Source organism: Prinia subflava, chromosome 8 (genome assembly GCF_021018805.1).
Source record: "Prinia subflava isolate CZ2003 ecotype Zambia chromosome 8, Cam_Psub_1.2, whole genome shotgun sequence".
Taxonomy (NCBI): Eukaryota; Metazoa; Chordata; class Aves; order Passeriformes; family Cisticolidae; genus Prinia; species Prinia subflava.
The window spans coordinates 13,305,928-13,319,714 of NC_086254.1; the positions used below are offsets into that span (position 1 = coordinate 13,305,928).

General features: G+C 51.6%; 1 protein-coding gene across 1 annotated transcript in view; it reads right to left on the reverse strand.

The window, feature by feature from the left end:
* Positions 1-290: 290 nt before the first annotated feature.
* LOC134554417 (tyrosine-protein kinase ZAP-70) overlaps positions 291-13,787 on the reverse strand; it is a 37,286-nt gene continuing 23,789 nt past the window's right edge. The window contains exons 4-14 of the mRNA XM_063404964.1: positions 13,565-13,725; positions 11,466-11,604; positions 9,451-9,529; positions 8,722-8,762; positions 7,531-7,579; positions 6,079-6,259; positions 5,060-5,266; positions 4,628-4,820; positions 3,443-3,583; positions 1,626-1,738; positions 291-1,157 (exon numbers count right to left, since the gene is read on the reverse strand). Of these exons, the coding sequence (XP_063261034.1) occupies positions 1,034-1,157; positions 1,626-1,738; positions 3,443-3,583; positions 4,628-4,820; positions 5,060-5,266; positions 6,079-6,259; positions 7,531-7,579; positions 8,722-8,762; positions 9,451-9,529; positions 11,466-11,604; positions 13,565-13,725 (1,428 nt within the window). The 3' untranslated portion in view covers positions 291-1,033. The remainder of the gene's footprint in view (positions 1,158-1,625; positions 1,739-3,442; positions 3,584-4,627; positions 4,821-5,059; positions 5,267-6,078; positions 6,260-7,530; positions 7,580-8,721; positions 8,763-9,450; positions 9,530-11,465; positions 11,605-13,564; positions 13,726-13,787) is intronic.

A 13,787-nucleotide genomic window follows, 5' to 3' on the forward strand; every position in this document is an offset into this window, starting at 1 on the left:
TAATTGTAGACAATGTATTATTCTTAAATTAATTTTAGCATATAGCAAAGCTCCTTTTGTGGGAACACAGCCTGGAAAAACGACTAAAACTGTAAAACTGTAAAGTTTGTTGAGTTAACCTTGATATGCTGCAATGAACATTCACTGCTTTGTTTGCTAAAAATGTAAAAAAGGTGAGGAAGTTTTGAGTCGGGGGCTGTGTGGAGGCTGGGATTTTGTCAGCCCCATCCACACCCAGAGCTGAGAATAAAGCAATTTTCTAACACTAAAAATTCAGTGTTGGGGGGTTCTCTTATCCTGATGGGTTTGGGGTTTTGTCAACGAGCCTGAAGCAGCTGCCAGCATTTCTCAAAGTTCAACGATCTGAGCCATGGGATGTTCACAACATAGAATAGTTTATTTATAGGCTGACCAGTTTTTAAGCTTGAAAAACAATATTTCATCAGCACAGAGGGGCCAGGTGGGATCCAGGAGGTGAGGAATTGGTCCTGGAATTTTTTGGGAGCCACCTTGGAGGGCTGGATGACACCTGCTCTGTGCTGGCCAGGGGTGCAGGGGGACAAACCAGTGGGACCAGCTCTGTCCCAGTGCTCCTCCCCATCCCAGTTGCAAACCAGCTGCTTTTTGCCCTAATCCAAGGGGGAAAGGTCTCGGTGGCTCCCTGTGCTGTGTCCCACCCCATGCAAGCCCCACCAGCAACGTGCACTTGGTGTTTTCTTGGGAAAGCGTCGTTTGTCGAAGGATCTGGAAAAAAATCCAGGTTTTCTGGAGCCAGCACAGTTCATCCTCAGTGAGCCTGGGAGGCACAAAGCTCTGGGATCGTGGGACAGCTTTGGAATTGGGTGGGAAGGGGCTGTGGCACTGTCTGCACTGCCAGAGGAGCTGGGAGGCACAGCCGGGTGTCCCTGTCTGTGGGGACACCCACGTCCCCCTCACCCTCAGTTCCTGAGGAGCGTTTGAGAGAATAAAGCAAAATTTCACAAAGAGCCTTTCCAGGTCCGTACAGGGCAGGTGGAGGAGCAGAGAGGGGATCTCAAGGAAGGGCTGCTTTGGCCTTGTCCCCTGTGCCTGGCCCGTTCTCGGGCTTGGCAGCAATGCTGTAGTAGTAGGAGCGGATGATGTTTTCCACATCCACAAATCCCGGACGTTCTTCCCATCTGCAAGGGCAGAGAGGAACAAATAAAATCATCAGGAAGGACAAAACTGGTCTGATGCAATGAGAGGACACACGGAGAGCCTGGGGGAGAGCAGCAGCCTGGCTGTGCCGGGGCTCAGGAGGCAGCTGAGGCTTTTCTGGGACGGAGAGGGGCAAAGACACCGAGCCTTGGGGATCTCCCAGGATTGGCACAGGCAAATGGAGGGGGCTGATAATAAAAATTCATAAATAAAAAAGAATAAATAATAATATAATAATGATAATAAAAAATTATCAAACATTAAAAAATAAACAAAGGCAGGAGACACCATTTGCTTTGTGTCATCACCATGCAAACAGTGTGTGAAGGTGTCCCTGCCCGTGGCAGGGAGTTGCACTGGATGGGCTTTAAGGTCATTTCCAACCCAATGCAGTTCCATTCTGGGATTTGGGGACTCGGATGGAGCTGACACCCTGGTGAAATGCTCACCTGTACGTCCAGCACTGCTGCATCAGGGCGTACATCTCAGCCGGGCACTCCTGGGGACAGTCCATGCGCTTGCCCTGCTCTATGAAGCTGATCACCTCGGGGCCCTTCATTTTCTGGGATGGGAGCAAGCAGGAGAGGGATTAATGTGTTCAGAGCTGGCAGCAGGGTTAGGGGAGAGAGGTTAGAGCTGGGCCTGGGGTGGAGCTTTGGTCCCACACCCTCCACACCCAGCAGAGTCACTGCTCCCACCCCAGCAGTCAGAACTGGTGCCGCATGCTGTGTCCAGGCCATCCTGCAGATCCCATCCCACAGACTCCATCCCATCCCATCCCATCCCATCCCATCCCATCCCATCCCATCCCATCCCATCCCATCCCATCCCATCCCATCCCATCCCATCCCATCCCATCCCATCCCATCCCATCCCATCCCATCCCATCCCATCCCATCCCATCCCATCCCATCCCATCCCATCCCATCCCATCCCATCCCATCCCATCCCATCCCATCCCATCCCATCCCATCCCATCCCATCCCATCCCATCCCATCCCATCCCATCCCATCCCATCCCATCCCATCCCATCCCATCCCATCCCATCCCATCCCATCCCATCCCATCCTGCTGACCCCATCCTGTCCATCCTGTCAGTTCCATCCCACCCACCCTGCAGACCCCATCCCACCCAGCCCCCACACTCCACCCCTTCCACCCTGCAGATCCCATCCTGTCAATCCTGCAGACCCATCCCACCCACTCTATTTGTCAGATTATGACTTTTCTGACCCAGAGATGGGGCAGCTGAGAGGTGTTTTAAAAACTTTTATTCCATTTTCAGTCTCATGTGAAGGGTGAGCCAGTGCAGTTGTTATAATTCACGCCATCACAATCAGAAGCCAAACCATTTCCTAATTCCAGTGCATTATAAGAGTTTCTTGGCCTATCAGCTTTTGCTGCACAATGCTGTTGATGTCTTAAAGCCAATCCTCTAAAATCACCCCTCGTGGGTCCTGCTACAATGCATCTTTCACAGTTCTATTTCTCCAAAGCATCTAGTCTTATTTACAAGGCCACTCTTTGAAAGTTGTTTCTAGTTCCAATTCTCTCTCCACAATGTCTGTCCTATCCCATGGGATTTTCTCTACAAATTCTCTACAAATCCATTTCCCACACCTACTCACCCCATCCCTCCTGTCCTACCAACTCCATCCCACTCAACCTGCTCACCCCATCCCTCCCACCCTCCAGACCCCATCCCACCCACCCTGCCCACCCTCCAGGTCCCACCCCAGCACCGGCCCAGCAGTGGATGAGAGGTGATTTTTTTTTCTCTCTCTCAAGTGAGCAGAAGGATCAAAGAGAAGAAAGACCAAAAAACTCTGCTTCGATTCAACCCCAAATTAATTCCATTTGTTTTCTATTTCTTCTCACTTAAACACAAAGCTGCAAGATCCAACTGAATTTATGCCTTTCCCAAAGTGGAAGTGGGGCTGTCTCCTGTCCCATGTGTCCAGCTGTGGGAACACCGACCCTAGAGAATAGGAACTGTGGATTCAGAGAGTCCCTGTTGTGACTGTGACACCCTTGAGTGACAGAGCCAGCTCTGCCTCACCCTGTAGGGCCCTGCCTCACCTTAGAGGGCTCTGCCTCACCTTAGAGGGCTCTGCCTCACCTTAGAGGGCTCTGCCTCCCCTTGCAGGGTTCCTGCCTCACCTTGTAGGGTTCCTCCCTAAACTTGTAGGGTTTCTACCTCCCCTTGTAGGATTTCTATCTCCCCTTGTAAGGTTTGTACCTCCCCTTGTAAGGTTTGTACCTCACCTTGTAGGGTTTCTGCCCGAAGCTGAAGGCCTCCCACATGGTCACACCGTAGCTCCAGACGTCGCTCTTGCTGGAGAACTTGTGGAAGAGGATGCACTCCGGGGCGTACCACTTCAAGGGCCACTTCCCCGCTGTCCTGGCCTGCAGCAGAGCAAGGAGGGACAGCCTGAGACACGGAGTGCTGGGAGCTGCACCTGGATTCTGCTCGGTGTTTGTGTCAAATCTCACATTGCTGAAAAAATCACCTAAAATGGGAGCTCCAAAGATCAGTCCCTGCTGTCCTGTTGTGCAGGTGCTGAATGTCCGTGGTGCCACCCCCCTCCTGCCACCTGCCCCCAGGGCTCAGTTAAACCATGGAATCATGGAATGGTTGGGGTTGGAGGGACCTTAAAGCCTGTCCAGTGCCACCCCTGCCATGGCAGGGACACCTTCCATTGTCCCAGGCTGCTCCAAGCCCTGTCCAGCCTGGCCTTGGGCACTGCCAGGGATCCAGGGGCAGCCACAGCTGCTCTGGGCACCCTGTGCCAGGGCCTGCCCACCCTCACAGCCAACAATTCCTTCCCAATATCCCATCCATCCCTGCCCTCCGGCAGTGGAAGCCATTCCCTGTGTCCTGTCCCTCCATCCCTTGTCCCCAGTCCCTCTCCAGCTCTCCTGGAGCCCCTTCAGGCCCTGCAAGGGGCTATGAGCTCTCCCTGGAGCCTTCTCCTCTCCAGGTGAGCACCCCCAGCTCTCCCAGCCTGGCTCCAGAGCAGAGGGGCTCCAGCCCTGTGACCAATTCGGTGACCTTGTCTGGAGTCATTCCAACAGGCCCTCATCCTTCTTGTGCTGGGGTCCCAGAGATGGACACAGAATTCCAGCTCTGTGACACAGGACACAGAATTCCAGGACACTGAATTCTCTCCTTTAGCTGAGCACTGCTGGGAAGATCAGCCCTGGCTCACTCTTCATCACCTCTCCTCTCTCTGGCTCCTCTCATCGCCCTGCCCTTCATCTCCCTGGCTGCCCCTGCATCCTCCTCATCACCAGAGCTCTGCCAAGCCCCTTTTAATGTCACAGCAGTGAGGCAGAGCCTGATGTTGTGCAGAGGGGTCCATGAGCAGCCCAGATCCTCAGGTCTTTGGGGTTCTCATCCTCCCACCAGGAGGGCTCCTGCTCCAGACCCTCTGCTGTGCTCACACCCACCTTGTAGTAGCTGTCATCAGCTCCCAGAGCCTTGGAGAGCCCAAAGTCACTGATCTTGGCGTAGTGCTGGTTGACCAGCAGGACATTCCTGGCTGCCAGGTCCCTGTGCACAAAGTTCTTTTCCTCCAGGTACTTCATGCCCATGGACACCTGGTGCATCAGCTCCACGATGTTGCTCATTGTAATCTCGTCCCTGGGGAAGGTGAAAGGAGAATTCAGTAAAAAAGGCCCTGCTGTGGGCCCCTCTGACTTTTCCAGCTGCAAGGGAGAATGAGCACAGAGATCCCTGCTCCAGCAGCATCAGCCCCTGGAGCCTGACATGAAAGATTTATTCCTGCTCTTTTCAGCTTTCCTGCACCTACAAGGGTGCGCTTTTGAAGTCGATTTTGAGAAGAAGCACACAAGATCAGCCACGTTTTATCCAACACTCACTTCTTGGAAGCCAAGAACCTGTTGAGGGGCCCTCCAGAAGCCATCTCCATCACGAGCATCAGCGACTCAGCCTCGCACACCCCGATCATGCGCACGATGTAGGGGTTGTCCAGCTGGTGCATGATCTGCGCCTCCTTCATCATCTCATCCTTCACTGTCTTCTCATTGTTGCTCTTCAGCACCTTGATGGCCACATCGATCTGCTTCCTGCACAGGGGAACAGCCATGGGATGGGCTGAGCATGGCTGGGATCAGGGGACACAGCCAGGAATGGAAATCCCTTCTCGTGTGACACTGCTTGACCTCTCAACAGCCTGTTCTGGCAGAGCCCTGCACCCTTCTGGTGTCCCAGGATGGAGGGAAAAGGTCACCTCACCCTTGTGGGTGTAGGCCAGGAGTTGCCATCCCTGATCTGGAGACACCTCCCCTCCCACACTGAGATCTGGGTCAGCTGTGCCGTTTTTCCAGGAGGAAACTGAGGCACGAGTAGGTAAAGACCATCACAGACAACAGCAACAGAGCCAAGGGTGGCACAAGGGTGGCACAGCTCCTCAGTGTCACTGCTTTGGCTGGTGGCAGAGGTGGCCTCAGGAATGTGGAGTTGTTCCTCTGAGCCCAGCAAGTCCCTTTGGAAGTGGCAGCTGTGTGCCTGGGAATGTGGGCAGCTTACACACCCAGGGCAATCCAGCTGTCAGTGAAAATCCATGGAAGCCATGGAATTACAGACACCATCACATCATGGGATTGTTGAGGCTGGAGAAGACCTGCAAGATCATCAAGTCCAACCCCTGACCGAACACCGCCATCCCCACCAAACCCCACCACAGAATCTGCTCATTTTCTGAGCACTTCCAGGGGTGCTGCCTCCACCATCACATCCATCACCTCTGACCTTCCATATCCCTTCTTATCCACTCCACTGTCACTTTGGGGCCCATCTAGTGACCAGCAGGACAGCTGGGGACACCTCGAGCCCAGCCTGGCTCCCTCTCCTCCCCTTCCCCAGCACTCTCACTCACTTCCTCATTTTGTAAACTCCCTTCTTGACGCAGCCGAAGTTTCCTGCCCCCAGCTCCACCTCATCAATCATCAGGTGGTCCCTCTTCAGGAACAGCTTCTTGTCCTTCAGTTCCTCGGGGTCGCTGTAGGGGCTCTCGTAGACGCTGGTGTCCATGGGCAGCACGTGGGATTTTCCTGCCCCTTCCCAAGAGGAACACTTGGTTATAAACCTGCCCTTCCCCATCCTGCTGGCCCCCGTGGATTGGGAAGGGTTTCTCTGCTCTTTTGGCCAATCCACCTTCACCTCCAGCATTTTTCGTCCCTCCTGGGCATCTCCCTTCCTTTCACAACCCAGAACTCCTCCCAGTTCTGGCTGCTGAAGGAGGTGGGATGGGGAGAGGGGTCTGAGCATTCCACAGATCTGCCCTGCCAGCCCTGGTGTCGTGGGTTATGTAACCAAAAAATGATTATTCTATTTTTCCATCTGTTGAAACTGGTTGGGGAGGTGTTTTCTTTATCTCTGCTATAACCAATTCCTCATAACTCCAGGGGGAGGGGATGGCTGTCTTCTGTTAATGGCAGCTGTTAAAACCAGCTGGGGCAGGGTTCTTTATCCCTTCCAGGACCCATCCTCCCTCCAGGGGGTATCTGCTGTTCATGGCCATTGAGGCTGACCCAGGACTGATACAATTCCATCATCCCATGGGAGATGCTGCACACAGTGGGAGGAGCCCAGCTGGATAAAACCTGAGATTCAGAACAGCAGCACAGCCTGTGTGCTCTGCATTCCAGAGGAAAACTGGACCCATCTCACCACCCCTGAGCCTTCAGAGGAGAACTGCACCTTTCTACAGGTACAGGATCATCTCTGCTCCAACAGAACCAGACCTGTCACTCCAGGAGGACTTAACTGGACTGCTGCCAACACCCTGACCAACAGGGTGTCAGGTCTGTTCTGACTCTGTCAGGGTTTCTAGGATTTTTGTTATTTGCTTGTTTTTTTTTGTACTACTACATTTTTATTTTTAATATTCCTACTAAAGAACTGTTATTCCCATTCACAAATCTTTGCCTGAAAACCTCTTAATTGCAAAATTGTAATAATTTGTAGGGAGGGGGTTTACATTCTCCATTCCAAGGGAAGCTCCAGCTTTCCCTGGCAGACTTCTGTCTTTCCAAACCAAGACACCTGGGCAGGGCTTTACCCCACTGAAATTCAGCTGAATACACTGAGTATTTAGTGAAAAATGGGGATAGGACAGGGCTTCATTTCCTGGGTAAGGCAAGGAATGAGGTAGGGCTTGATTTCCTGGGAGGCCGGTGTGGGTGCAGAACCCCAAAAATATGTGGGGTACTGCTGGGTGCTTTTTTAAGAAAGGGACTTTGTAGCAGGGCTCCAGGGAATCCCCGGGCTCCCAGGACATCCCCAGTCGTGTTCCCTTTGAGGAGGAGAGGGCTCTGGAGGTGCTCACCTACAGGGTCTGGGGTGTACCCATCTGCATTGAGAGTGCCCAGGGTTCTCTGGAACAGAAATGAGGAGAAAGTGGATAAAGGAGAAATTGCTTCAGTTGCAAATGGAGGGGAAAGGGACAGGGAAACTGGACCCAAACACCGCCCAGCTGGTGATCCCTCTGGAAGGTCCTGAGGTGGGCTGAGACTGGAGTGGTCTGGGGCCAACATTCCTGTTCCAGTCCCGGCTGCAGTTCCCACAGGGCAGGGCACGGCTGTGCCAGGGACCTGAGCACAGCACCCTTCTCCCAGGGGCTGTGCAGGGTGAGGGCTCTCTGTCCCCTCTGCTGTCCCCGTCCCAGCTGGGACTCACAGCTTGCAGTGAGCCAGGAAGGGGAGGCTGGAGGCAGCTCAGGGAGAGCGGCCTTGCGAGCACACAGGGACACTGTGCAGCCACTGCCCCAGAGCACAGAGTGACCATGGCACAGCTCAGAATGCCAAAAAAACAGAATCCCAGAAAATCCTGAGCTGGATCCCTCAGGGATCATCAGCCCAGCCCCTGTCCCTGCACAGACACCCCAACAATCCCACCCTGAGCATCCCTGAGAGCGTTGTCCAAACGCTCCTGGAGCTGTGGCAGCCTTGGGGCTGGGACCATTCCCTGGGGAGCCTGGGCAGTGCCCCAGCCCTGAAGGCCACTGTGGGTTGTGAAAGCACCCTGAGGTGATGGGTGAGCCCCTAGACCTCCCTCAGCCCCCCTGGGATCCCCAAACCCGCTGCTTTCAGCACAGCTCAGCTCTCAGTGACTGAGCAGAGACATTCCCCGGGGCAGAGGGAGCACAAAGCCCTGGCCGGGGGCCAGCAGGAGCAGCAGGGCTGAGCATTCCCAGAATCCCAGCACGGCGCCCTCGCTGCTGCCTGGCCAGCAGGGCAGGGATGGAGGGCTCCCCAAGGACAGGCCCACATGTTGCAAGGAGCTCAGGAAGAATGGAAACTCTTCTCAGCTCTACCAGGGGCTGTGCCCAGCCATTCCCCACCCCCGTCCAAGCTGGAAAGGGAACAATGTCCCAGCTGGGCTTAATAAAGTCCAGTGCAGTTCCTGAGCCTTCAGACAAAGGCAGGGTTGGAAGAGCAGGGTTTGATCAGCCAAGCTTGAAATGCAGCAATATTAGAACCACAGAGTGCCAACGAAACAGAGCCTCCCCCAAACTTACACTCACGGAGGGGTGGGTGGGTGGAACTGGTGCTGCAGAGGCTGTGAAGCAGGAGAGAGGAATTGTTATCAGGAGTTTGTTACCAGGAGTTTGTTACCAGGAGTTTTTTATCAGGAGTTTGTTACCAGGAGTTTTCCCTAAGCAGGGTCAGAGCATTGCCCTTGAAGGACCCTGTGGGTCTGATCACATCCCCTCCACACTCCCCCCCACCCCAAAGGAAAACTTCCACAGCTTTAGCCTAAAAAGGTGTGGAAATGTGTCTGGATGTGGCTGTTACTCCCAAATTTTCACAGGGGAAGTGCCACCACTGGAGCTCCCCGTTGGTCCCGGGGCAGAGACTGGCTGAGCTGTGCCCCAGGACAGGCTCTGAAGTGACATTTGTGGCACGTGCAGCCAAAGTGCCCCTGGTCTGGAGTGTCCAGAGAGCCAACAGAGCCCAGCCTTGCAGGACACGGATTTTCCTGCTGCCTACAGAGCAGGTCACGCTCCAAATCCTCCTGCTGGGCACCAAATCCATTTGGCCACTGCCTCCCCTCACCTGCTCCTGCCTTTCGGCCAGCTCAGGCCAGGCCTGGGGAGTGACAGCACCAGGGGACACTGGCCCAGTCTGCCAGAGCCCTCACTGCCCCTTCCCCACCAGGGCTGGGCACAGGAAGGGAAATCTGGGCTGGCACTGCTCCAGCTGGTGGCAAAGCCAGGCCAGGGGTGGCAATGAGAGTGGCAGCTCACCTGGCATGTTGGGGTTGGGGCAGGCTTCCCTCAGGTAGAAAATCAGCCCATCTGGTTTGAGCTTCAAGTACTCCACCAACTGGGAAAGGGATGAGAGGAAAAGGAGATTATTGTCAGGAGAAAATAATAATTATATATTTCTTTATATATTTCTTTTTATTTTATATTTATAATAATAATAATAATATATTATACATTACATATTACGTATTACGTATTACGTATTACATATTATATATTATATATTATATATTATATATTATATATTATATATTATATATTATATATTATATATTATATATTATATATTATATATTATATATTATATATTATATATTATATATTACATATCATATATCATATATCATATGTCATATGTCATATATCATATGTTATATATCATATGTTATATGTTATATGTTATATGTTATATGTTGTATGTTATATATGTTATATGTTATATGTTATATAATAATTTATTATTAATAATATTATTAATGTTATTATTATTGAAGGCAACTTTTGCGGTTTAGGTCAATGACTCCTCTCAGATTTATGGCAGGCAGGGACCAGACTGTTTCTGTCCTCTGTTTGTGCACTCAGGGATGTTCCAGGGTGTGATTGCATCCCTGGATACCTGCCAGAGCTGGGAAGAACTCGGGATATTCGGTAAGGCCCAAAGAAAGACAAAATCTGCAGTCTGAGCAGGGCATGTCCTGTGCAATGCTGTTGTTGTGCCAGCCAGGAGGGGTTTCAGGCCCTGACGTGTGGGATGAATCCTGAGAGAAAGCAGATCCCTTCCCAGAGGAGCTCCAGGCCCTGTCCCGTGGATCCCAGGCCGTTGTTGGTGGCAGCACCGCGGGATCCAGCTCAGAGGGGACATCACTCAGGCTGGGGACACCCAGCCCAGCCCTGGGACCAGAGCAGGGGACACCAGGCTTTCCCTTCCCCTCCTGGCTGGCTCAGATTTCAGATGCAATCAGGAGCCTGCCACGGTTCTGTCACCATAAAAATGCCCCAAAGTCTTCGTTTTCAATAAAATTCCAAGTGAAAACAGCCCTGGGAATTCAGGGAATTCAGGAAAATGGGGTTTGTGTTCCTCAGACTGCCCTAGCCAGGAGGAAGCTCCAGCATCCACTCCCTGGACAATTTTAGTTAACAGTTAACATTTAAGAGTTAACAGTTTAACTCTTATATGATTTGTTTTAATTAATTCATCCCAACCAATACATGTATTAATTATAAATAATGTGTTATTCTTCGATTACTCTCAGCCAGCATGGAACAAGGTTGTCATGAAATACTTTTGCAGGAGCTCAGCTTGAGAAAAACACTGGAATTTTAAGTTTTGATAAACTAACCCTGATATACTCCAATGAGCAAAGCCTGGGGGAGGAGGATGGATTGAGGTTGGACATCTGGAATGCAGAATTTATGGACCACAAGGAGACTTTGGAGAAACCAGAAGAAAAAGAAGAGACTAAAAAAGATTCAGTTCAGGCATTGGAGAGTCCCTGCCAGAGGAAAAAAAGACTAAAAAGATTAAAAATATGGCCTAGTTAGCAGAAAAAGAGAGAAATTAATAACCAATACAGGATGGAATACTAATTAATGAAGGACAATTAGCACAGAATCATGGAATATTCTGAGTTGGAAGGGATCCCTGAGGATCAATGGTGATGATTATTAATTATTAAGTGATGGGGATCAAACCCACAACTGTGGTGTTACAATGTCATTTAGAACATTAACAAACTTTAATTTCTTTTTCTGCATAAATAAATATATAAATGTACAAATAGGTGACAAAGTTTTGGATCAGGGTCTGTGTGGAGGGAGGAATTTTGTCAGCCACGCACACAAACCCTGGCCAGGAATGAAATAATTCCTGACTCGCTGACACTGAAAAGATGGTGTTAGAGGGGGTTTATTTATCCCGATGATTTTGAGGGATTTGGTAACACTCCAAAGCATGGAAAAGGTGCCTCAGTGTCTGAGGGCTCCCAGCCTGGTACCTGCCAGAGCGTGTCGAACTTGGTGCCCTCAGGAATGGAATATTTCCCAGATTTGTCGTGATCCACCCGGTAGTGATACACGGTCTTGCCATAGACGAGGGACAGGGCGTAGGAACGGTTCTCCTTCTTCTCCCTCAGCCTGGCAGCAAGGAAAAGCATGAATAAATTATTAAAAGCAGCTCTTGGTTTTCCCCTGAGGATTGTCAGTGACAGTGGTGGGTGGGCACGTGGAGAGGTGTATCCCTGTATAAAATGCATAAATTATGTGTGTTCCAGCCCAAAATAAAGTGCAAGAGACTGTCTGGAGCTGTTTTGAAATTTAAATAGCAGACCTGATCCAGTACCTCCTACCTCAGGCAGAAAAACCCCTCCATTGAGGCAAAAACCCCCACAGAGGCCAAAATTAAGGCAGACCTGACCAAAAGCCTAAAGTTGGGCTCATTGGAATTGTCACCTTCCAAAACCCTCTGCAGAGGCTGAGGAGGGGTCTTCACCTGCAGCCTCTGGTTGTCTCCTCCACCCTCCCCAGCAGATTCCAACCCCTCTGAAGAGGCTCAGGAGGGACCCTTCACCTCCAGTTTTTCACCCCTCTCACAGAACCAGGGAATCTCAAAAGCGTTTCAGTTCAAAAAGACCTTAAAGGTCGCCCAGTTCCAGTTCCAGTCTCCCAGTTCCTTCCACTGTCCCAGGCTGCTCCAAGCCCTGTCCAGCCTGGCCTTGGACACTTCCAGAACCCAGGGGCAGCCACAGCTGCTCTGGGAAATCCATTCCAGGGTCTCTCCACCCTCCCAGGGAACAATTCCTTCCCAATATCCCATCTAAACCTACTCTTAGCTTCAAACCATTCCCCCTTGTCCCAACTCTCCAGCTCCTGTTGAGCTGCTCTCCAGCTAATTCTTTCTTTCCCTAACTCGTGCAGGAGAGAATTAAATTCTATTCAGGCTGTCTCACCAGGGCAGAGGTGCAAAACTTTCTCCTGTGTTTTCTGGGCCTTACAGTGGCAGCCTCTCAGTGTTTAACATCTTCCCCCACTGAACCCTCTATCCCTCATCCTCCTGTGCAGCAGCAACCAAACCTTATAGAGATAATGAAATATGAGGAGCAAATAAAACTCCAGATGGGCTCTTCATGGGGGGGCAGACACTGGGCAAGAACAGATTTGGGGCTCAGCCCAGCTTTGAAATATCTGTAACCATTCTGGGCACATTGAGCTACCCCTCCTCTGTCATGTGAAATCATTAATAGCTGTCGGAGTCCGGGACATCCCTCTGGCTGCCCTGGATGGTCCAGGACCCCAACAAGGGGGTTTGGGACCCTGACAGGGGTGTCTGAGATCCTGGCACAGGGCCCAGAGTGACACTTTGATCTCAGCCCATGGGAAAAATTACCAGCATTGCACGAAGAACTGCAGACCCCAAGAGTTTGATGTAAATAGTAGTTGGTTTATCACAGGGTGCAAATGGGAAAGGCAAGAGGGAGGAATCAGGGTGTGGCCCTGCCTTTCTTCCTTTTTGTCCTTGTCCTCCATCTTCTGCTGTGGTGGGTCACAGGGGATTGGTTTGGGGTAGCAGTGACCTGTCTAACACAGGCAGTAGGTATTGGTAATTAATTGTAAATAACAAATACATCATGGACAGTGGTTGGGTCAGAGAAAAGGTACAAAAGGTCTGAGCCCTCCCGACCTTGGGGGAGTCACCTCATGCCCTTGCTGCAACAAGGACCTTGGCAGGGCACTGAAAGAACTGAGAGATAAGAAATAATAAACAACTTTGAGAAACCTGAACTGGCCAACTCCGACTCTTCCTTCTGCTTCTGGCACGGGTTTTACAGGAAAAAAGACTCTAAACCTCTACTTCTCGGGACAACTCGCCCAAGAAATAGCAGGGCAGCGGGAAAGGACAAAAATTCCAGGGATCCCAGCATCTCCCAGGGGTTTGGATACTCACAGGAGTCTCCCGGGGCTTGGATACTCACAGGAACCTCCCGAGGGTTTGGATACTCACAGGAATTTACCAGGGGGTTTGGATGCTCACAGGAATCCCCCAGGGGTTTGGATACCCACAGGAATCTCCCAGGGGTTTGGATTTTTGGATACTCACAGGAATTTCCCGTCCGGCTGTGCCCCTGAGTAGAGCCTCCGCTCCGCCTCCTCCCGGCTGATGTGGCCGTGGTACCAGGCCATCCTCTCGTGGGCTGTGGTGGCCACCAGCTTCTCCACCTGGGGAGCCTGGCTGATGATGGCCTGTTCCAGGGCATCCCCCTGGGAAAGAGAGGGGAAAGAGGCCTCGTGCCACGCTGCTGCTCTGCTGGTGGCTTCAGCAC